Source organism: Vanellus vanellus (assembly GCF_965231255.1).
Source record: "Vanellus vanellus genome assembly, chromosome: 2".
In the NCBI taxonomy this organism is placed as follows: domain Eukaryota; kingdom Metazoa; phylum Chordata; class Aves; order Charadriiformes; family Charadriidae; genus Vanellus; species Vanellus vanellus.
Window position 1 is genome coordinate 60,410,690 of NC_138906.1, and position 23,878 is coordinate 60,434,567.

At 37.6% G+C, this 23,878-nt stretch overlaps 1 protein-coding gene across 2 annotated transcripts in view; it reads left to right on the forward strand.

Annotated features, from left to right (window-relative positions):
- SEPTIN7 (septin 7) overlaps positions 1-23,878 on the forward strand; it is a 63,165-nt gene that overhangs the window by 24,539 nt on the left and 14,748 nt on the right. For both annotated transcript variants that reach the window (XM_082479527.1, XM_082479528.1), the window contains exons 2-6: positions 10,588-10,694; positions 17,002-17,102; positions 17,781-17,915; positions 20,933-21,050; positions 22,893-22,985. In XM_082479527.1, coding sequence (XP_082335653.1) covers positions 10,588-10,694; positions 17,002-17,102; positions 17,781-17,915; positions 20,933-21,050; positions 22,893-22,985 — 554 coding nt within the window. The remainder of the gene's footprint in view (positions 1-10,587; positions 10,695-17,001; positions 17,103-17,780; positions 17,916-20,932; positions 21,051-22,892; positions 22,986-23,878) is intronic.

The following is a 23,878-nucleotide window of genomic DNA, read 5'->3' on the forward strand; positions in this document are numbered from 1 at the left end:
TAAAAGTTTAAAAGTTGCGGATTCTGTATGTGTCTGAAATTTTTGAGAGCTCAGAGGAAGAGCACAACCTTACTGCTCGGCACTGGTCAGCTGAAGTCATGCATCACATCAGCTGATTTTAATGGGTGCATAACTCCTACACTATGGCAACATGCTTTTGAGTTGACGCTTTTTTGAAGTACTGGTGTTGCAGCAGCCCAGTGTGGTGTAGGATGAAGGCAAGTCTTTGTTCCCGGTTTTAAAAAGAACAACTGAAAGTTTTGTAAATGACATCATTTAGCATTCATAGGGCTTTAAATCAGTTGTTTAGGATGTGTGTTTCAAGCAAAACATTTTTTGGGCATGGAAATCTTATTTGTACGTATTTTCAAATGACTCCAAGTTTTTATTAAATGAGGAGATTTCACATATGTTAAACTGTAAATAAATAACTACATGTTAATCAGATGTATCTTATTTGGACTTCCATACATCACTGAAGCTTTTCTTAATTTTATTTTTGAAGTCTCATTAGTAGAATTACTGTTTCAGTATGTACAAGTATATGGTATACCACTTTCAACAACAAACTTGAATGGGAGTCTGACAATTTCTCAAGCAAATTCCTGAAGATGGCACATGAGGAATGGGAAGTTTTTTGCTGTGGGAGAGCAACATAAGACTCTTCCAGTTCAGATTTTGAAGTTCAGATAAAATGAAAATTCATAGTACTGCAAAGGTGGTATCCTCATATTCTAACTTATGGAATGTAGAAATTGCTAGAATGTTTTATGTGCTGCTAGCCCTACAAAAACAAGTAACTTTAAAATCTATAGTGAAACTCAGAGCCTTAGAGTAGCATAAGTATTGAAACAGGAGATGAGGTGAGAATTTTGTAATATTTTATATTAAAAAGGCTGATTTAAAGGGATACCATTGTACTGTAGTGAAGGAGAAAATGGCAAGATTTCTTTATTTTTTTAGGTCTTGGAGGCATACACTGCTGACAAATGTGTAATATATAAGAAGTTGCTAATTTAGAGGAAATTGACTATTGGCAGGTATTCATTCACCACTTTTCTGCTACATCAGTGCCAGGCACAGCAGAACCCAATAGCTGGCCACTCAGCAGATGTTGAGAGACAAAAGAGGATGGCAGATTTTCACTAACTTACTGAGTTAGTATTTTTTTTTTTACATTGCATTTGACTGAATTATTTAAGAATTTACATGAGAAAATATTTTTAGAATTATGTCTTGTATTTAATTTGCTTAAACTCATTGTATATCCTCCTCACCTCCTGTAAAGGACAAGCCTGTGACTTACCCGATTCTGCGTCCTTGGCTCTGGGCTTTGTCCTCCCTAGCTGGCAGGAATTCCAGAAGGAGTCCTGGTCCACCTCCCGTGTCTGTCCTTCATGCTTATTCACTACAAAACAAAGCAAGCTCACTAAACAGGTCGTAGGATATCACCTTATCAGACCTATCCATTTTCCTTTCAGCTTTGTAAATATATGCTTCTGGTTTTGGCTATAAAAGTGTCTCAGTTTTCCTCTAAGTAATTATTAGAAAATTAAATAGTGGTGGCGACGATTTGGAAGCAATGGCTTAGCACTTAAGCAAAACAGTTCTTCTCACCATATTAAAAAGGGTGTAGTCTTGATAACACAAGCTTATTCCAACCTACCTTGGCCTTTGTTAGAGTTAAAACACCCATTTTTACAACTACAGTGAAAGCTGTCTTAGGGAGCAAAAGCATGTAGCTGTGCCCAAGTAATTTCAGTATCAAATCTGTGTATTTTGCCAAGGTTGCTTAGAGTGGCAACAGCCTATCCACCAGAGCACATCTCTGATCCTTTTGCTCCTTGACTAACACTAGACCAAACTTTGAAAAGGAAAATTATCCGAACTTGCAAATGGCATTGTCCTAACTTTTCATTCCTTATTGCCCCAAAATAATATCACTGGGGTGTATTTGCAGAATTCTGTCAAGCTATCTATAGGTTTCTCTTGCCACTTGTGCCAGTTAAGCATTTTGTCCTAATGTGGTTTCCTTTGTGCTGCCTGCAATAAACAAGTGCTTCCAAAGACATTAAGGAGGGAAGTCATCAAGAGACAAGGTATAAGGTGTGGAAAGAAATTTCGACTGGCACTAGAAATCTTCTAAGTTCAGTCCTCTGGCAGATTTTTGTGGATGAATTTGATAGCAGAATGTTCCACCTGCACCATTTTGAGAGCTCTCAACACTTAGTTCCAGTAGGTTTTACTGTGTTCGTGTGTAAATTTTCAAGGGAAGAGCTGATGCAGTGTTGAGTAAGTCAATCTAGGTGCTCTTTGAGTTATATAGAGACTCATTAGTTTCCATGTAAATAAAAATAATTTTCTTTTTTGTCCTTCTGAAATTTTCTGTGATATTCATGCTCTAGATGTATCAGTTGGGTGGGTTTTTTGAGTAACATCCTGCCTAAAGTGCTTTACCTTTCTCTCCTTTTGCTTGAATTGATCTGTAATACTAGAATGCAACTGATGCAAGCTATCTGTACCGAGTATTTTAGACTTAAAGATTAAATAAACCTAATCACACTTTTGTTAATTTTTCATTAGCATGTAGATTGCTGTGTGGGTTTTATTTCTGCCCAAGTAATGAAGGATCCTACTATGACTACTTAATCTGTGATCTGTTGATTAACGTACCTTTCATTCTTGAGTCAGCAAATGTTAGAAATTATGCCCTAGAAATGCTGTACAATTAGTTGTCAGTAGTAATGTGTAGATTGTATAGATGACAATTTTCATATTCCTATCATTGTTCTCTCTCTTTTTTTTTTTAAATTCATATAATTGGGAAATCAATTATATTTGTCACTGCGTATGTCTCCAGAGAGTAAGTCCAGCTCAGCAACTTTCTCTAGACAGGTAATTCTTCCAAATCAAGCAGTGGTGGTCTTAGATGTATGCTTTCTTAGGCTTAAAGAGAGCACCCTCCTTTAGCATCTTTCCCAACCGTTTTTGTTCCTCTTTCTTTCATTTTGAAGCAATATGGGTTTTTTCTTCTCTTGTCAAGGCTCTTTATTTTGTCTTCATCAAAGCCTGTGAAAATTCAAGGTATGTGCTGGTTTTGGGGTTTAACTGTAGAAGACTCGTCGTCCTGGAGCTCTGCAGCTTCTGTCATTTCCAGTTGAATCCCTTAACCCAGTTATTTCACAGATAGCTTGTGCATGCAGATTTTCCATGTAGGTCAGTTTTTACAACTTCTTGTTGCTTGTAATGTCTCTGAAACTGCATTGCAGTATGACTACAGCTTGATCAGACATAGGAGTTTTCTTTTAACTAATACAGAAAACAAAGTGAGATAAGCTTTGGCAAGCCTAGGCTGCAGCTGCTAATTGCGTACCTGTAATTCCATGCAAGCTTGGATGCTGACGTCCAAGTTGTCACATTTTGGCTATTGTTGGTACTAGATATGGGTGGACTAATGCTGTGGGGTGTGTCTTTTTTTTTTTATGTGCAGTCATGCTGGAAAACTAAAAATGAGGAGAAACGTGATTTTGGTTCATTGGTTTTGCTAGACTAGAACTTTTTTAAATAAGAAAACTTGCTTTCTTTACCTCATGTTTAATTAAGTAACATTCTATTTTAAATGTCTACTTTGTAGATGTGCTATTTCTCAGGAGCAAAGCCTATATATGTAATAAAAGCAAATGTGACTTTCTTTATGAAGTGCCACATATTTTTTTAACTTGTGAATCGGTGGTGGTTTTTTGTTGCAGAGAAAAGGTCTAGATTTAAATGCAAATTTTTACATTTACCCTCCCCCTTCTTTGGAAACCTGTAGATTTGACTTACCTCCTCTCTCTGCAGCACTTTTTCCTCCTCATTTTCCCATCCACAAGCCCCTAATGCCCTCGTTTGCTGGATTGCTTTTTGCCCCACCATGCTGCATTATGAATTCTAGTGCAAGTGGCGAGTTGGGAGTAGGGGACCATTTCCTTTGGCAGCAGCCAAAATCTCACCTGTGAAGTTAAGCCATTGTTTTGTGGCCATTTATTCTGTCAGTTGTAGAAAGCTAGAACTGCTTCTGCTTTGAGGGGAAGTAATAGTACTTGAAAAATTCCATCTAGAATCTGTTATAATATTCTTCTGAAGTACTTCTCTGCTTTAATGACTCTCTTGAATTATTTAAATGGCATCTGTGACAAGAACCATATGCCAAGAGTCTGTCTTCAGTTTAATTTTTGCTCTAAGAAAGTTAAGTTGTCTTATTGTATCTTGAATGCTGAAATTCTGATTTTTGCTGATAGGCAAAAGTGAATTTATCACTGGTAGACTTCCCTGTTACTCTGGTTTGCTAGGATCAGCTTTGTGGTTCTAACAGATGTTACTTCTGTACTTATGCTCCGAATTCAGGTTGTGAAATGGTGGCGCTTTGGCTTACTTTCCTTTATAAATGTCAATAAAATGCAAAGTTGAACTTTTTGAAAGATTTCACATGACATTGTCCTGCATGGAACTGTAGATATGTGGGAGCAGCTGTGTAGCACAGTGCTGCTCTCACCCCTCCTCCTGATGGGTTTTACTTGGATATTCTTGTATGTTTATCAAAACACTGGTTCATATTTTGTAGGGTGCTGAAGACAGGAACTAGCCTTTATGAAAGCTTCTAAAATCAGACTTCAAATTAAAAGCATCTCGTAGTCTCTGTTTTTGTGGTCATCTATAATAACATGGCAGAGCGTCATTCCCCCTCAGCAAGAGGATGGTTCCATCATGCCATTTCAGGCTCTTTGATTATTCACGTAGCTTCCCTTCTGTATAAAAGCAAAAAACTGTGTGTGACAGTGCCATCAAAGCCATTGCACATTTGCATAAAGCTGCAGGTGCTGTTGTGCACATAATCTGTGAATGGTACAAGGATGAAAGAAGATGAAATGCATTATTTTTTATGTTTTCTGACAGGCTTTCTGCCCCTCTTTGAGTCACCAGCGTCAAACTGATGGGATTATATTTTAAGCAAAAACTGTCACAATAATTAGAATTTATAAAATAGAAAAAATTCCAGGAAAAAAATGGCTCACATGCTAAAAATAAAATGTGCTTTGATGTAAACATTCTGTATATGTAAGTGGTGGGGAAGTACAACATTTTTCTCTTGAATTTGATCCCATTATCATAACTCTCTGGGGCATTCAAATGCACTAAAAGTCTCTGCCCCCTCACATGAGAGAAGAAACATATTGTTGCATATCTTCATTCTGATAAAGCAGTAAAGCATCTGCAGCTTGTGTTTGACTGTATCAAGTAACTCTGAACACAGACTTCTACTTAGAATGCAGCAGAAGCTTTGAAAAAAAACTTGTTTACCCTGGGACATTTGGTGTTGGTGGCTTGTCTCTAATAAGCTACAAGCCCCTCTGGCATGACTTACCATCACTTGCCCACCAGAGCTGTAGACACTTAATGCACCTTCTGCATCTGCAGTTTCTACCATTCTCATTTAATGGATACAGTGATGGAGACTGGGTCATTTTCTTGGTGACAATACATGAAGCATACTTTGAGGAATTTAACTGAAGTCTCAGTTTACAATGGTGTGATCACCAAAAACATTTTTCTTGCAGGTGGGTGGTTCCTAGGCAGTCTTGTAGTCCCACTTGAAGCTTGAGAAAGTGACTTGAAATTCTAAGTATAGATAGCATGTGCAGTCACATTCCCAGAGGTGCGGTTGACTGTCACAGGGTACGAGCATGAAATACTCTTGATAGATAGCCAAGTAATTGTTAGTGAAGAATAGAAAAAGTTCTGGTGACTTTTGCAAGAGTAATTTCTTTCTTTAATGAAAGGGTAGGAAATAAAACATGCAGAGAGCACACTGAGAAGGTTCAATATTGATTAGTGGTCTTAATCAGTTGATACGTTTCATGAACTCTCACATGGGGTCATAAGTCTAAGAATGTAAGTCATGCTTTTCAGTTCAGGGCCTTGATTTTTAGAAAACAAGATCCTAAAAATACTTGGAGATCACAGCAGAAAACTGATCTGGGATTTTCAGAGTAATGTGTTAGCTAGAAAATGTTGTGGGGGACATTATCAGGAGGTGTAAAATGAGAAAATAGCAGTCTCCAATACGAGTCACACAAATCTGGAAGCTAGGTTGGACTGGCTTGCTTGTGCATTTCTTGTTGTAGGTATTTGACTAAGAATGGTGCAGGCTGAAAAGCCGGGGGAGGTTGGAAATATGCCACTGTCTCAATGTGCCATAACAACGAACGGTGAAAAAATGATTGTCATTAAGGCTTAAGGATAACAATTCCCTTCTGTTGTGGGGAGGAGATGCATACAGTTGAAGTTTCTTTATAGTAATAAAGTCATAAGAAGAGCTGATGGATAGAAGTTGAATTGGAAAAAAACATGTATTGAACACTTGAAACTTAGTTGTGGTATGATTCTCTAACAGGGTATCACAGATTAGGATTTCTGGTTCATTTACAGGGAGGGATTTGGAAATGAAGGTGAGAGATTTATGTAGCTCAGTTGAGAACCACCCGAGTTACTTTATTTTTCATCTCTGGAGCACGGCTTTCCCCCCATTCCCATGGATTGCACTTCTTGATTCCAGTTTTTTGTTAATTCTCCATACTGTTATAGCTAGTCTCATCTGTGTAGAGAAAAAGGGAAGTACTTGATCAGTGTTTTCTTCACAGAGAAAGAATTTTTGCTATCCAAGGTTAATGTTAAATGATGTGCCGAGGGCCATCTCTATAAAGATGCTAATTGTCAACAGGTAATTGTTAACTCAGATGTACAGGAAAAGCTCTGATATTTGTACAGCCATTTAGAAATTCCGAGACTTGAGAGGAGTTGCAAATTTTGCTAGTCTTGTAGAGGGCTGACAAAAGATTCTGTCCTTTGCAAAACTGACAGGAGTATGTTAGTAAAAGTACATGCTTATTTCTACCAACTGAGTGGCCAGCTCCATGTATTTGAATATTACTATAGTAGAAAAATAGCTTGAGAAAACGTTGACATTTTGAAACGCTAATTTGCTTATAAACGTGAGACACAAAATAACGAAGAAAAGGAACCATGTATTTGTTCAGAAGAACTTTGTGTGTAAAACACTTAGTGGGAGAGTGAGTGCAATGTAAAAGTAGTAGCTGGATACCAAAAATAATTTCTCTTGGATTCAGGATTACCCTTCAATGTCAAAGTAAACTTTTTTTTTTTGAAACAAAACATTTCATGCTGAAAACAGAAGACATAGGGTATTTCTAAAAATCACTCACTCTAAATTAGGCAGCTAGATCTAACTGTGTCATGATGCATTGAGTGATTGGAAGTTATTACTGCTGAAATGGTTCTATTATGTTGCATCCTGATGCCACTTCATATAATGGTGAAAGGGCAAAATCTCATCAGAAGTACTTACTCAGAGTGGGAAGACACACATCTTTTTGTTTTCATGTTAAGGCAAAGTAAATGCCACTTGTTTTCCCTGTTCTCTTGTGTTTTGTTTGTCATATTCATAACCTGTTGCATCCTTGGAAGCTTCGTTCCCAGCCTTTCCACTAAGGAATCCTTTCAGACTAATTTGGGTTGAGCAAGGTTCTACGTGTGAAGAACAGAGGATTTTGTTTGTGGTTTGTTTTTTTGTTTTGTGTCCCCTTCCTCCCCCCCCCCCCCCCCCCCCCCCCCTTACCTTATTTCTAGCTAAGATCAGAATATTTTAATATGTCCAAAAAGGCTGCTAGAATTGCTCAGATACACTTATTTTTGCTAGTTCTGCTTTCCCTGTAGTCAGCAGAAATTCCTATTTGATTACAGTGGAAGCAGCATGAGTCCCCATAGTACAGTATTGAATGTTCCAGTTATGGTTTTTACCTACAGTTACAGTGTAATTGTTTTATTTGATATTACAGCCTTTTGCTACCATTGTAAGTGTTGACTGTTACATGATCTGAGGCACAACTGCATCGAGGATTGGTGTATTTGATGCAAACACACACATGTAATACTGGTAGCAGTTAAGGAGTTTAAACTGGTATAATCAGCACTGGTTGATTAAAGTTAGCATGGGTCTGGGTATCTAGGGTGATGGGCACCTGTGGGAGCAAGGTAGTGCATAAATATCCTTTTCACTAAAATAAATAGTCTTTTCACTAATTCCAGCTCAAAACTGCCTTCCCATCGCTGCTGTATCACAGAATCAGAGAATGGTCGGGGTTGGAAGGGACCTCTGGAGACCTAGTCCACCCCCCCACCCCCCAGAGCAGGGTCTCCTGCAGCAGGTTGCACAGGATGGCATCCAGGTGGGGGTTGGAAACAAACCTCAAATCTATCAGGGCATAATGCTTCAGCAGTTCAGGAACTGCTTGATATGAAGTGCCACAGCTGCAGGAACCATCTAGGGCAAGCTGCTGCTTTTCCATCACATTCTTTCAAAGCTGGGAATCTTATTTCCATATGTTAAATTTCAATGGCAACTTGACAAGCAGTGTGATTTTTTTCGGGAGAAGTGGTGGTTCTGACTATTTTCCACTTTAAATGCCGTAGCACATTAAGATAAGCAATAACCCTAATAGAGGGGAGAAGAAGGGACAACCCTTTTTGTATATTGCGGTAGAATCTGATACGCAAATCTTTCTTCAGTAGTGCAGTAGAGAGCCTTTTTGCAAGATTATGGTCAACTAAAAAAATAACCTGTTTGCTGAAAGGATATGAATTGTACATTGCACAATCGGAGCTGCCCTTTTGCGGGGTTCAGTAGGATGGGTGAAAAACTCATCAGTTTAACTGGAATGATAATGTGTGTCTTGAGCAGAGTTGTGGGATGGAGAAGGTTTAGCCTCAAACTGGCTGCAGCTATGAGGATGGAAAGCTGTGCTTTTCAGAGCTGCTTTCTACTGCAAACTCAGTCGGGAAGCCTCTCAGCTGCAGCTGACCCTGCCCTAAAGATCTCGCAGTGCAAAGTAGAAGACGTGTCCCATACAACCAGACTCTCTTAGGCACTGTGTTTACTGCATGGTTCTGAAATGTCTAATACATCTGACCACAGAAGAGGGCAAAATCTACAGTAATGAAGCACTTGTCAGCAAGCCTGTCCCTTCTAGCTTACATATAGCTGTTGTGTTGGGGTTAGTATTCCTAGCACTGCTATCTTGAGGTTATGACTTGAGTAATTCCATGTTCATTGGCTGCTGCAGCCCATCTTTCTGGTTATAGCAAGACCATGCCTACAGGATGGGTTAGCTTGTCTGTTGGACAGGGTTGGGTTTGAAGAAAAAGCACTGCTAATAAGGTAGCTAGCCATCCTGCAGGAGCTCTGCTTGCAACATTTCATCAGCTGCTAATCCGTTTACAGTATAGCTAATCAGATTGCTCTGTTTGGTACTGCAGAGACTTTGAGCTACACCATTGTAATCGAGATGGCTGATGTGTATAAGCTAGCTTGTGTATGAAATTGAGCCGGCTATTACACTGGAGACAGGGTCTTGTCTGCTGAGGTTGGTAACTGCTTTCTGTTTTGTAACCCTCGATTATTTGCGTTAACCCAGGACGTGTATCTCAAGACAAGTTGTGAAGCTTTCTGAGTTTTGTCTTTATATCAACCAGTATTTGTTTGGGGATGGGGGGGATTAGCAGGTTAGTTTTTTTCTTTTCAAAGCATGGGGGCAGTGCAGCTCATTCTCCTCCCTCATTGAAAGTATGTCACCAGTACTTTGCACCCAAATTCATTAGCTTAAGAGCAAATTTCTGTGTGACTATTTCTGTTTAGGTCAATGTACTAACCGCACTGCATATGAAAACTTGAACAGAAAGTATCATGTTTGTATACTTTTTTCCTTAGTTCTCATGCCAGTGTGAATTGTTGTATTGAAGTAGTTTCTTTACAGTAGAAAACTAAGCAAGAGACTTGTCTTTTTAAATACTGTAATAAGTAGTTGATCTGAAATTCTTGCTCTTGTCTCTGTAGAGCTGTAAGTGGGAGATAATTTTTGCTGTGGGAATTGTAGCTGTATCTGCTTGGTTTGTCATGGCAGTAGTGTCTCCAGATTCTTTAGCAAGGCAGACTTATTGTTGCTCATGAGCAAATTACCAAAAACCAGCCAAACAAAATGCAATCCCCCTCCCCTGCCCCGATGACAACAAAATTCCCAGGCAAACCACATAGTTCTGGAACTTCATTTTAGCTTTGTGGCTTTAGGAGTCAGACCAAAATAATCTCAATCTTTTCCCCCCCCCCCCCCCCCCCCATGACAATAAGACCGTCAAATAATAATTGAAATAAAGGAGATAGTTTAGTCTGCTTTGGTGCCATGATAGGAAGTAATACCAGGAAGATAGCTTGTTTATAAACTTTAATGTGGGGCAATATCATCTTTGTGTGTTGTAATGGGAACGATGGAGAAGTGCTAAATGCATTCAGTACTTAATGTGATCAGAAAAATTAATGTCTAAAGTATCCAACAGTGATAGCTGGATTTGCAAGTTTTTCCTTGAAACTGGAAAAGATGATAGTTTCTTAAAGCCTTAGAGTGCAGTGCATGTTTTCAGACAGTATGTTTCAAGTGTATTTGAAATGTAGGTCTAAACTGTTCTGTTTTCTTCTAGGTGAATCTGGACTGGGAAAATCAACATTAATCAACTCATTATTCTTAACAGAATTGTATTCCCCAGAGTATCCAGGTCCTTCACACAGAATTAAGAAGACTGTACAGGTATGTCTGGGTGAAAAAAATGCAGCTTGAACGATGTAACTTGCAATTTAGTAACATAACGGGATACAGTTGTCACATAAGCACCTATAATTCAAGTAAGTTTATCCAGGATGTGAATCACTAAGAAATATCCAGTGTGTATTTCAGTATACCCTAGCTACACAAAACTTCCAGGTTATGAAGTTTGTAGCCTCTTGAAGTGTGGAAGCCCTGAAGTGAAGTGCTTTGTGTGCTACGTGTACTTTAGAAACATTATCCCGGTGCAGTCCTGTTCAGAAATTGAATGTTTTATTATCCATTAAAATATTGAGTATATCTGTAGAAATACGTAGATGTGCACTAAGCCCTCTATGGCAGGCCTTTAAAAACTGCGTATTAAAGGATTTGACATAAGTGCAAGGATCCAATGTGTATGAGGGAAGTTGTGGAGGCCCGGTCCCTGGAAGTGTTTAAGTGGAAGTGTTCAAAAATATCCCACACTTCTTCTGCAACTTGTATCCTTTGTGGTACTCTCCCCCCCCGCCCCCCCTGTATATTGTTATTCTGAAACATATCTGGGACTAGGGTGCACATGGCTCACTTTAGGCACTAGACTTAAAGGCAAAGATGTTCTTGCGAGTGCATGATACAACTGAAATATTTAGTCAATGACTGAAAAACTGAACTTGATCCATTTGGTTTGTGTACTAATTTGCTACTGATCAATTATATTTTCTCTCAAGAAAAGGAGCGTGCTTTTTGTATTATAAAAAGTTTATTTAAAAAAATAACACTACGAAATAATTAAATAATGTGGGTAGTTTAGGAAATCATTATGTTTCAGTGGGGTGTTTTCTGCCTCCATAGCTGTGCAGCTGAATAAGGATGCATGAGCTCCATTCATCTCTCTTGACACTTGTCAGACACTTCTTTAAGATTTTGGTGAAGGTAGACTGTGGTAATCTAACTTCATACAGATGAGGACCAGGGGTGCTCACTGTTGCTGCTGTTGTCCAGCAGAGTTCCTCCAGCTGCAAAATACAACAGTCTCAGACCAGTGGCTGAAGTGACTATGCAGTTACAGAGGTGTCAAAGTCATTAAGCCTTGTATTGAGTTAGGAGGGTATGCAAGGTGCTAAACAGAAACTGTAAAATTGAATGTTTAGATTTTTTTTTATTCAATGGAATTGAATAACTGTGCTCCAGTGTTATGATCCACTGACCTTACTGTTTTGTGGGGCTTTTGGTTTGTTTTTGTTTGAGGTTTGGGTAAGGCTTTTTTTATTCCAATCTCAGAACACTGAATAATTACCAGAGGGCCAGGAAAAAGTTAGTTATGATTATACTAAGAAGGTTAAATGACATTGATGTTGAGCTAACTGATAAGCAGTCTTGAATACTAATACAAAATGCATTTTTTGCAGAATATCAATTTTTTTAATTTGGAAGAAAGCTTTTGAACATCCTGAGTTTTATTAACAGTGTATTTTTTTTTTTCTAAGCTTTGGCCGTGTCTATTAGACTATTTTATCAGTTTAATGTAAAACCATAGTGACTCTGACAAAATGGACTTAAAAGCTTGTTAGCAGGGGCATTAGACCATTATTTGAATTAAAGGGTTGAATTTATGTTCCTGTTTTAAAGAGATGTTAAATGGGATGGAAAAGATGTGCAAATAGTTCTGGTATAATATACATTTCATGAAATAATCAATGACTATTGGAAAACTAAGTAGAAGGGGGACTTTTTTTTTTATTGGAAAAGAGGTGTAGTGTGACTTCATTACTGTTGATTACACATTGGTTTAGCTTCTGCTAAACCAATTCAGGTTGTGTTCATTGAATGATAGTTTAAGGAACTTAACAGTGGGTTGGATCCCCTGTCATTGGAAGAGATTTTTTTAATTGGGAAAAATCATAGGAAAAATTTACACACAAACTAACAAAAACCTAACAAAACATCTTTCAAAAATCACTTGGTCCCACCCTCGCTAACGATGGATAAGTGTAAGAAAAATTAAACTAAAAGTCTGTGTGTAGAGCTTCTGGAATCTGAATTAAGTGCTTTCATCTGTTAGGCGGCAAGATTAGATGATCTGTTCATCCTGACCTTTTGAGTTCTTCAGAGATGGTTTGATTTTTATTAATTTTACTGGTTGAAGAAAAAACCCTATACCTTTCCCATACTTTTCAGAAAGCTTCACTTAATTTTTTTTTTTTTTTTTTTTCTGGCATGTAAAGCTGGGGAGTGGGGGAGAGGGCTTGAACAGAGCCTGTCTGGAAAATCATCGCATTTTTTCCTACTTCCACTGTGTGATCTAAAGCCTGAGGGTGGCTGAGAGCTAGACCAAACTATTTTCAGTAGTGAATTGGGTCTGTCATGACTTAGCAAATAATAAGATTAAAATAAAATACATTTAAAGACCACCTTCCCCCATAGAAACTATTGCTCTTATCTAATGAGTTATTTTTTTGTTTGAGTATACTTGTATTCTTTGCTTTCAGTTACTTGTGATGAATGAAAAAACAGTAAGCATAGCATTTTAAGAAACAAACTGAAACTGGCTTATTTCAGTGTCAATGTCTAAGTGAGGATAAAATTGTTTCCCCCTACAACCTTGAAAATTGTGTGTTCTAGCAACTATGTGTATGATGTGGAGGCGATTCCATTCAAATATTAAATCAAAGAATTAACAGTGGGAGCTGCTATTTGGATCCATGGGGTTTGTACTCTTTGCCAGTATTAACCTTTCTAAGTTGAGGATGTCAAGAGTTTTGTAGGGTAGAAATGAGACAGACCACCAGAGCATCCTAAAATCTTGGTGGTAATAATAGCCTGCCCTTATAAGATGGGAATAACTTACTGATCAGGATTTGTATGAGAGTCTCGCATAAATGAATAAACAATAGCAGTTTGAAGTTGTTTTGTGAGGCAGGTCTTTTGTATTACAGTAACGGAAAAAACAGAAAACCAGTTAATAGTAAGTGACTTGATGTCAGATGAATTCAAAGGAAACTTCTTCAGAAATGATGAAATATGTTTTCTCTGATCATTATTTGACTATCTTAAATGCAGTATGGTAAAGGCTCGTTTAATCCATTAAAAGTAGTCAAGCTGTAACAAGCATCAGGTCATGAATGCTGTGTAGTAACTGCCAAGGAGACCCCTGTGACCCAGTTGACTGGAGTGCATGGGAAAATGGCCGTTTGGAGGAGACTTTTTATTAAAAGTTTTAAATTCCAAGACTTGAACTAATGTTTCCATGAATCCCTTGGGAATACTTGTAAGTCAGATGATAGGATGCAGTTGGATGCTTAACTATGAATGACACTAGTTTACAGTGGTTTTCTGGATCTTTTCCAGATGTTGCTGCTTTCTGTGCCTTTGACCATGTATGGACACATCCATTTAGATTAGAAAAATGCAGCTTTACAGAGGTTTTATGGCAGGTTCTTCACCTACTGTCTCTTACCAGAAGTCTCTACTGCTTACGACATATGGTGGATGTGGTCTGATTGTCCGCAACATGAGCCCAGGACATCTAATTTGATCAACGAATGTTTCTTGTTCTGTAGGGTTTTGAAAACCCTGCTCTGATAGCAAGATACGCATATGAATTTACAAAAAGTAAAAATAAACTTAAATCCTCGCCACCCAGTAAGGTATTGACACAGTCTGCACGGATTCAGTTACTGCGGGCTGTTTGTCAGAAGGTGACTTCACAAATTCAACACTTACCTTTTACAAACATGCAGAATTGGGAAAAATTTTGGTGTGGCATTTCTGAGGATCTCCTGACCTTCCTTTTCCTTTGTTATAAACGCATGTTCAAGACAATTGTTTTATTAATTGCTTATTTTGTAAAAGCATTCCACCATGAGTGCTTAATAATTTAATGGTTCTTGCTGGGAATTTTTGTGCTGGAGAATGAAGCTTCTAGCACTTGGCAGGAGTACAGCTCTTAACGTTATCATCTCTAGTACTTTGAAAGTGTTATGGGTTTGTTATACTTGCAGAGAGCTTGGTTATAGGAGGGCTGTGTTGTTACTATGTGCAAGATAGCAAAAAGAATGCGAGGAATCAGAAGTTAATCTCCTGTGTGCTAAACCTTGTGAGTAGTAAACTCTTGGCTGAGTTGACTGTGTGGCTGAGGATTACTCTCTTGAGTTCTGGCATGGATCGTGTGCAATAAAATTTCTTCATAGAACTCTTGAGGGGGGGAGAAATACATTCACCATAATTAAAACTTACATTTTTAAAGCACTGCTTGTATTCCTAGATTCTCATGGCTTTGGACTGGACACTTTTGGAAGGGTAGGAGTTGTACAGTTAGTGAAAGGGCAACTTGGTAGTGTCTTAGCCTGGTGGGTGTGGGTTGTTTTTTTTTTTTATTTTATTTCTTTATTTTAAACTTTCCTAATGTTGCAGTAAGGCCTGCTCAAGTAGGAGATTAAGCCTCCCCCCCTCCCCGCCCCCCGAGTTCAAAGTCCACCCTAACCTGGATTATTTTGTGACTAGCATCCAGGTAGCCTGGTGTTGGGGGCTCTGGTTATAATGAAGCTGCATGACTGATTTTGTTGTTGTTGTTGTTGAGTGATGATCAAACTTGTGATGACTGCATGCTGTAGACAGCCACAGTGTAGCTGAGTTAATTTTTTTGAGACCTAGTGGTGAAAGAGATTGATCTAGCTCAGATAGGATTCCTACTGATGAGTAAATAAAAATAGCATCCTGCATACCCAGAGGTTAAATATGGAGCTTTTCTTGCAGTTACTGTTTTCTGTGTTCTGTATATTCTTTTCTGAATTAGAATCAGTGTTTTGCTTGTGCAAGAGAGATTTAGTTTGACTTTCTGCAGAGTATTAATTTATCTTGTAGATTTACATTGCATCACGTAACCAGTGATTGCAAAGTGTTTGCAACAATGTTCAGGTGTGGCTGTGAGAGAGTCTTTTGCCTGTGTAACTAGGGATGTGCAAGCGCTTTAAGCAGCATTGATACGATCTTGCGAATCTTGAGCTGGTCAAGAGACCATCCAGATAGGATTTATTATCCAAGTTTCTGCTCTCTAAGTTCATTAGTGAATGTTCTTGCAGGTGTTCACCTAGTTAAATATAATTCTCTTTTCTTTCTCCCATTAGGGTTCAGGAAGCTTAAGAAACTTTAAGCAATGAGCAACAAGGTGGCATCAATGTCTGCCAGCTCGTGTGTATGGCTCTGAATAAATGGCTCGCACGTTGGGTTTCTTGAATCCATATCTAGAAAAGGGCATGACTAGTGAATTAATAGATACTGTCTTAATATCAGGGAAAAAAACTATGATTAAATGTGTGAGCAAAAGGAAAGAGCCAACACACTAACATGAGTTTGTCATTTCTTACTGTTGTGGATCAGACTGACGCAACAGTGGTGTGCAGCACATCTCAGGCAGATACACCCAACGTTGGTATTATCAATAATTACTGAGTTATTGATAGAAAGAAGAGGGTAGCAATTTATTTGCTGTTTAGCCTAAATTTTGTGTGTCATGACGTGCTTAATCTGTTTGACATGCTTATTGCAAGATGACTGAGCTGTGCTGCAGATGGGTGGTCACAACTTGAGTCTCACGTTCCCACGCCCAGATCTTGCATCATGCCTTGTGCTGATGCAGTTGCTGTCTGAGCCAGGTTTCCGTCAGTGACCTGAGCTAACAGGAACCAATCCATTACTGTCACATGAGGTCTAGCTCAGCAGATTGCAGCTAGATTGTATTACCTTCCAATATCAATCTGTTCGTAACAGGAAACCATCACTTTCTATGATTCCTTTCCCAAGCATTATACTAGCCGAAGAATGAATGTATTATTAAAAATAGGTTAACAGAACTAGAAATGTAGTGTCTAAGGTGCTTACGGGGAGGATTAGTTTTGAAAAGTGTAATTTTCTTTGAAGTGACCAAAGTTCACAATTTCATCAAGTATAATGCTTGTTTTATCGGAATGTCTGGATATCTCAGAACATCTGTTTTTGTTTGTTTTAATACGGGCATGAGTATTGTTGGTTAGGGTTTTTCCTATTTTGACAGGAAGTAAAATATTAATATATCATATATACTTAGATGGGTTCTTTTATCACTAACTTTAAATTATGAGCCTTTTTTCTTTAAAAAAAAATAACTAATGATTATCAAATTACTGAGATTTTACAAGCAAAACACGGACCCAGTATGCCTCTGAAGCAGGAAAGTGTGCAATTCTTTGTCAGACTTCTTATTCATTGAATCCTTTTTCCAGTGTTTAAGATGGGTGACTAAGTTGCTAAAAATTTAATCTTATTCATTTTACAGGTTGAGCAGTCAAAAGTTTTAATCAAAGAGGGTGGTGTTCAGTTACTACTTACAATAGTTGACACACCAGGGTTTGGAGATGCTGTGGATAATAGTAATTGGTAAGACATTCTTTGTATGTTCTCCCACAATAATCCCGAATTGTACTCTGTGTGTGTGTGTGTGAGATGCTGTGCATAATAGTAATTGGTAAGACATTCTTTGTATGTTCTCCCACACTAATTCTGCATTGTGATGTGTGTGTGTGAGAGAGAGAGAGATAATACCCTGTGACTTTTTTTTTTTAAATGCGCACTTCGATCTTCAGTTAAAATTTTAACACTTTTAAACTTTTTGGTTAGGTGAAAACTTTAACTACTGTAGTATAACGCGATTGAAATGCTATCAGCTTTTCCCTTTAAAGTGAATGGAGCATTTGGCTCTTTATCCACACACACAGTGTGCAGAGCCAATTTCTGTGCTGTCACAAGATGTGACCAGTAAAGCGTATTCCTTTGGCGACTGTTCTTAAGTGTTCTATTTAATGCTATTACAATGAAGGTAATTGTGTTTGAAAGGGTTTTTCAGTGAACTCACAGATTGTATCTTCAGAGCTATGTAACTCGGTGGTATTTTGAGGAGCTGGTCACTTAAAATGTGCTGTCTTTAGTCTCTTAATTTAAAAAAAAAAAAAAGACAGACAAGCCATGGGGAAATAGTGTACATCTATTTCTTAGCAAAGCAGACTTTTTTACATAAATGATGTAACTTACAGGTTTTTATTCATGTAACCTCTGCAGTTGGCAACCAGTTATCGACTACATTGACAGTAAATTTGAGGACTACCTGAATGCAGAATCTCGAGTGAACAGACGTCAGATGCCAGATAATAGAGTGCAGTGTTGTTTATACTTCATTGCTCCTTCAGGACATGGGTTGGTATTAGTGTATTTTATGTTTTCTTTCTCTGTCTTTTATCTCAGATAAACATCCAAATTTGGCATTCTTAATTATGTAAAGTTCCAAATAGGATTTTCTTAATGGTCTGCAGACCATGCTTAATTTCAAGATGAGCTTACTTTGGCTTGTCAAACATCAGCAAGCCAGACAAGTAATAAGTTAGAACACCAGAAAACATGATTGCACATTAATTACTTAACAAGAAAAATAGTATTAGAACAATTAAAAATACACAGGTGTTCACAAGTGCCAGTCTAATTGCGATCCATATGTCTTTTGTTCGCACACTCTGGTTAGAAGGAGAAACTTGTTCACACTTCAAGCAACAGAATTTTTCTGTTGCACTCTTCCTCTCTCCCTTTGATTTTATGATAAATTAAAGATGTGAAGTTTCATGCATCCTTGTACGTATGCTTTAGTTCACCTAGGGTGTAATCCTTTGTCTAGTGACAATTCCAATATAGGCATTCTGGGTTGTTTTTTTTTTTTTTCAATTATTATGCAATCTTCCACCCCTGCTTAGTTTTTAACTTGATCAGACTTCTATCTAGTGGTAGGGGGAGAGAACTGCATTTCCAAGATGTATTAGATGCAGATTGACTGCATGTGAAACTGGTTGTTCAGCATTTTTCGTTGTATTATAACTGCTTAAATTTGTCAGAGACTCTTAAGTTATACCTTCAAAACCAGAAGGAGGAGAAGATAAGTAGCTTATTCTGTTGTATGGGTCAAAAGCAGTAAGACTTGTTGAAGGAATTCTGAGGAATATTCCTCAGGCAGCAAAAAATACTGTTACACTAGCTTCTGTAGCTAGCATTGGAATGGTTCTAATAATGTTGAACTAGACTACTCAAATTTGGAAGTATTGGGGAGGGGAGAAGAGTTTTTCATATGTAGGTTTGCCTTAGCTAAACAATTTCTGGTGGTTGTTCAACATGCACGTTTGTAATGTCAGTTTTGCTCAGTGTGCATGTAAATTTTAAATGCAAACACTTGAATCCTTGGCATATACTACTTTACTGGTGTGCAAAAATCAAAATGCCATTTAAATAAAGTGAAGATGATCCATTCCTTGTGTTAGTCAATCTTTTTTGAGCTAACTTTCATGTTCTTGAAAGAACATTTGCCTTCTCTCCACACCCCCACACCCTCCCTTTATCTGTTAAAACTTTCTAAACCGGTGGGAGGTACAAATTGTTTGTAAGGAAAAATAAAGGTCATGCCTCAGATAAATTAAGTTTTGGTCACAAAATTTGTGAGGCTAAAACCTGGAAAAGCATGTTTGTACAATTATGTCATGTTGTTGTTGGGGGAAAAAAATGTGTAAAGTTGAGCTAGGTTTTCATAGTGTCTTTCAATTACTGGCATAAATGCTTAGAATTGCCTTCTCATTAAGGAAATGAATGGAGCACAGAGAAAAATTGCGCTGCTGTTAGCATTCATTTCCTCTTTTAAGATACTGTCTTCTTTGAAAGGACGTTGCTCACTTCCTACCTGGTTTTTGTGGCAGTGCAGTCATTAGTCATGTTTCCTGTGTGGACAGCAGGACATGTAACCAACCCATCGACTTGTGTACTCTTCACTCTTAATAATGCATGATTGTATTTACATTTGAATTAAAGCGTTTGTACGTGAACTTACTTCTGTTTGTCCTTATGACTTAATACATTTGTAAAAGCCAACTTGTTACAATTTATAAAGAAAAAAAATGGCAGGTTAGGTCCTTTTATTTAATGTATTCCACCACTTTTAGCTGGTAACCCCACAAACATCTGAACTGTTAGTTTGTGTGGGGGGTAGGCGGAGAGAGAGAGAAGGGGAAAGGGGAGACTTCCAGGTGAGTGGATGGGGTGATAATGAATTGCAGCCTCTTTCTGCAATTCTAGGATCTCTATGTAAAGGCTTCCTGCTGCAATCTCCATTGTAAACTCAATACCGTTAGGTGAGCACTGTTGTTGTTCTGAACTATTCTGCTTTGGCAACTTTCCTTCAACCTGGTGTTGCCCTAGGTAGCTTTTTGAAGTGAAAAGAGGGAAAGCATATTAAGGGGAATGGATAGCCAAATCAGTGCTCTTAATCTAGATGTGCGTTAACATTAGCTGTTTAATGGAAACGCGTTAAGAAGCTGAGAAATTCAGTGGCAGGTAGAAAATGTTAAAGTGAAGTTGAGTATGTGTTCTTTAACATTTTCTTTATTCTTTTATATATCGTTTGGAGAAGCTAAATTTGAGTACCAAATGAATCTGGTTTTAATGTTCCTAATCCTAATTTCTTTTATATGAGAAATAATCTTGTTAAATCCTTTAAGCCTGACTAAACTTGCTGTAATTCTGAAGCATTAATGCATCAATACCTCTGTGGCTTTTCTTTAGCAAGCAGGTAATATTGACCACTTTGACCCACGTCGATGGTTTTATATACCCGTATGGTGGGTAGCTTAGTTTTTGTCATTGTCATCCACTTTCATAATGGTCTTTGTATTATACATAGCGATTTAGAGATGAGATATTTCTACTTCATTTGTATACAGGCCACAGTTAACTGTCTTCAGCAGTCTAAAGTATAAAAAACATCTCAGCCTACTCTCAGGAAGAAGCATACAAATAAACATGACTTTCAGAAACTGAATCTGGGTATGTGAAGAGAGAACTATTCACAGCTGTGAGGTCTTACCAGTCAGGCTTTAAATGTCATTAGCTGGAAGGTAGTCACATGAGCTTTACTACCTTTGTAGTAGAGTTCTTATCATTAAATGAGTGTAATTTCAGCTAGCAGAAGTGTCAGAACTAGTAGTAATATTAACTTATGACTTATTCCTCTGGTATTATACAATTCTAGGGGATTTCCTGTAGCAGTTGCAGGTAGCCTTTTGAATTTCATTCAAGCATCTCACTCATAAATCAGCGTCTTAATAAGTAGTTGTCAGGACAAATCTCGCATCGTGTTCTTGTTTAATTAATATAAATTGCAAAGCTGTGATGCTGTCTTTCAGACTTAAGCCTTTGGATATAGAGTTTATGAAGCGCCTGCATGAAAAAGTGAATATCATTCCGCTTATTGCCAAAGCAGACACACTTACACCTGAGGAATGCCAACAGTTTAAAAAACAGGTGAGTTGAAAGATTAATATTACAACATGGGATAATTTAGTAAGTTGGTCCCTATGGAAATGGTGAGATTTAACTTCTTATATGCAAAGTTTAAACCCTGAAGCAACAACTTGAGACAGCAAAGCTAAGTAATTTATATCTCTAGATTTAATTATATTTCTTGGTGAAATAATCTTTTTTTATCCTCAGGGGAAGAGGTTTCAAGTTTAGTATGATTCTTGGCAAGTGAAGTAATTCACTGCTGAGATAAAAATCGGTAAGGGAGGAAGGGAGCTTTCAAGATTTAGGTGCCTAACAGAAGTTGTGTTTGCTTGTGGGTGTTTTTTTGTTGTTTTTTTAAAAAAAGGTATTTAACAGTATTGCAATATTATTGATTGTGGCATTCGCTTTTGTGTTGATGTGCTGTATTTATTAAAGATGCCTCGGGTGTTAGGTGAGAAACAGTATACCTGTCATTCAGTCTTGGGTTGTAGCAATGCATTTTAAAGATAATGAGATAATTCTAACATTGATATAACTGATATAATACTTTTGTATTTGTAGAATAAATTTGGTATTAATGTCTGAGTGGTTTATGTGTTGTTTCAACTACATGATCAGAGTAGAACACTTAGGCTTTGCTGTATTGTATGAGGAGGATAAGGAGGACCCAGAACAGGACAAGACAAGGCATGAAATTAGTTTTATTGAACAGTGTCCAGTCCTAGTTTGAAAGAACACAGGTTCTGAAAAAAAGTTGGTGTTAAAAGATGTTGTGTGCAAAACTCTTTATTTAAAACTAAAGGACATTTTCTGTCTTGAGGAAACTTAGGCAAGATGCTGTCGACCTAAAGTCTGTTTCGGTTGTATTTAATTTTTAAATTTTTTTATGTAACTCTATACGGAGGAGAAAATAGTAGAATGCAGGATATTTCTTAATATATTAACCAGCTTTACCAATGAGTTGATGTTAAATAGGGGAGACTTTCCCCAGTCAAACTTTGAAAATAAGACCCTGCATGAATTGGAAACTTATGTTGTTATAAGATTGCAAACCACGAACCAGAAATATTCCCCAAGGCTCTGCAGCGTAGCTGTCAGCTAAATGGTCTAACGTTTTTCCGTTCTAAAATTCTGGAAAACTAATCAGCTTGTTTATAAAATTCCCGTCAGACAAATTGAGCGCCAAAACAGTACAGTCTCATTTTTGACACTGTCAGTTATTCCTAAATTTTCATTTGTGCTTGCAAATATTTTTCAACACAACTAACCACTAGGGTCAGTCTGTCAGTCACAAGCTCTATTAAAACAGGCAGGTGATCCTGCTTCAAGCAACTGATGCTCAGGTGAGCTAGAAACAGAAAAGAATAGGAATAACAGCAGTATCTATTGCGGGAACTCAAAGGGCTGAAGTATGCCTGCAGTTATCTATTCAAATATCTTTTTTTTTTTTTTTTTTTTAAGGTACTCAGTTGCAAGACTACTCTGAGAATTTAAGCTGTATTGTACTAGTTTTTGCATGTGTAGCTAGATTCCCATTAGTGTAAATCTCTATTTGCTCCCCATTGTAAAAAACTGACGTTCACTTTTTGCTGTATCGTATTGATGAATAGTATTTTGTTAGCTGTGAGGCTCCAGCTCTGATCCTGTCTTCTCCTGGCTAAGCAGAGATAGTCATGCAGGTAATCCCTCGGGGTCTCCTGGTGGTGTTTAACATGTGCAAGTTTTGTGATGTAACTTAGTCACCTTAATATGCAAGGATCTTGCATGTCAAACAAAAGGAGGCAGAATCAGATTGCAGCACAAAATAGAGTTATTACCAAGTATGAATTTCTCAAGCAAATAACATATTTTTGGTTTTAGATAATGAAAGAAATCCAGGAACACAAAATTAAAATATATGAATTTCCAGAAACAGATGATGAAGAAGAAAATAAGATTGTTAAAAAGATAAAGGTAAATAATTTTCTTTTGAAAAACTGCTTACTGGGGGTGTGAAAGGGAAGGTAGAGAGTGAAAAGCTTTTTGTCATTAATGAAGATCCCACCAAAATGTTTAGAAGATAAAAATCAAATGTAAAGCTATTCTGAGAGTTGCCGTTCCTCAGCAGAGGTGGGCACAGCAGATCACTCTTAGACAGATGACTTAAGTCCTTTAGTGGCTAAAATTCAGAATGAGAGCACTAGATCACATGCTTCTTTAATAAATTCTTAAAAGATCACTTTCTTATTATTCTATCCCTATTTGACTTTTATCCACCTACCACATCTTATTTGATCCTGAGCTTTGAAGTATACAAGGGCTGTCTCTCAGACAGAGGTGTGCATTACAGTTAATAGCTGTCTGACTAATTGATATACTGAAACCATAATGGAGACAAATGACTAAAGAAAATCAAAAGGGCTGTCAGGCTGTCGAAAGGCTTTTTCTGTGTTTCCTTGTGTTTTTTGGTTTGCTCTTATGTTGGAGTCTATCTTGTATGTTTCTTGAGCCTTGCTTCTGTTTCTTCAGTAGCTTTTAACAGCTTGTAAGAGCTTTTACTTTTTTTGTTACTGTGGGAAGCACCCAGGATAAATAAACATAAATAGCAGAAATGGAAGATAGTCTGGGACTAAGCCTAAAGGGAAAGAGAATAATAAAAACAGGGACAAAAGTCCAAAATATTTAGTTTTCTACACTTTTCCTTTCAGCTAGTTGAAGCTGCTCTTGGCTCTTTTGTTGCTTGTTACACTGGAGGGATTTTTGGTTCAGCTGAAAACAAGAACTTGAAGTAGTTTTTTGCCAAACCTTTGAAAACTGGGTGCAAGATCCAGTGAAAAGTAACAGTCCTTGTAGCCAGGGGGAATATG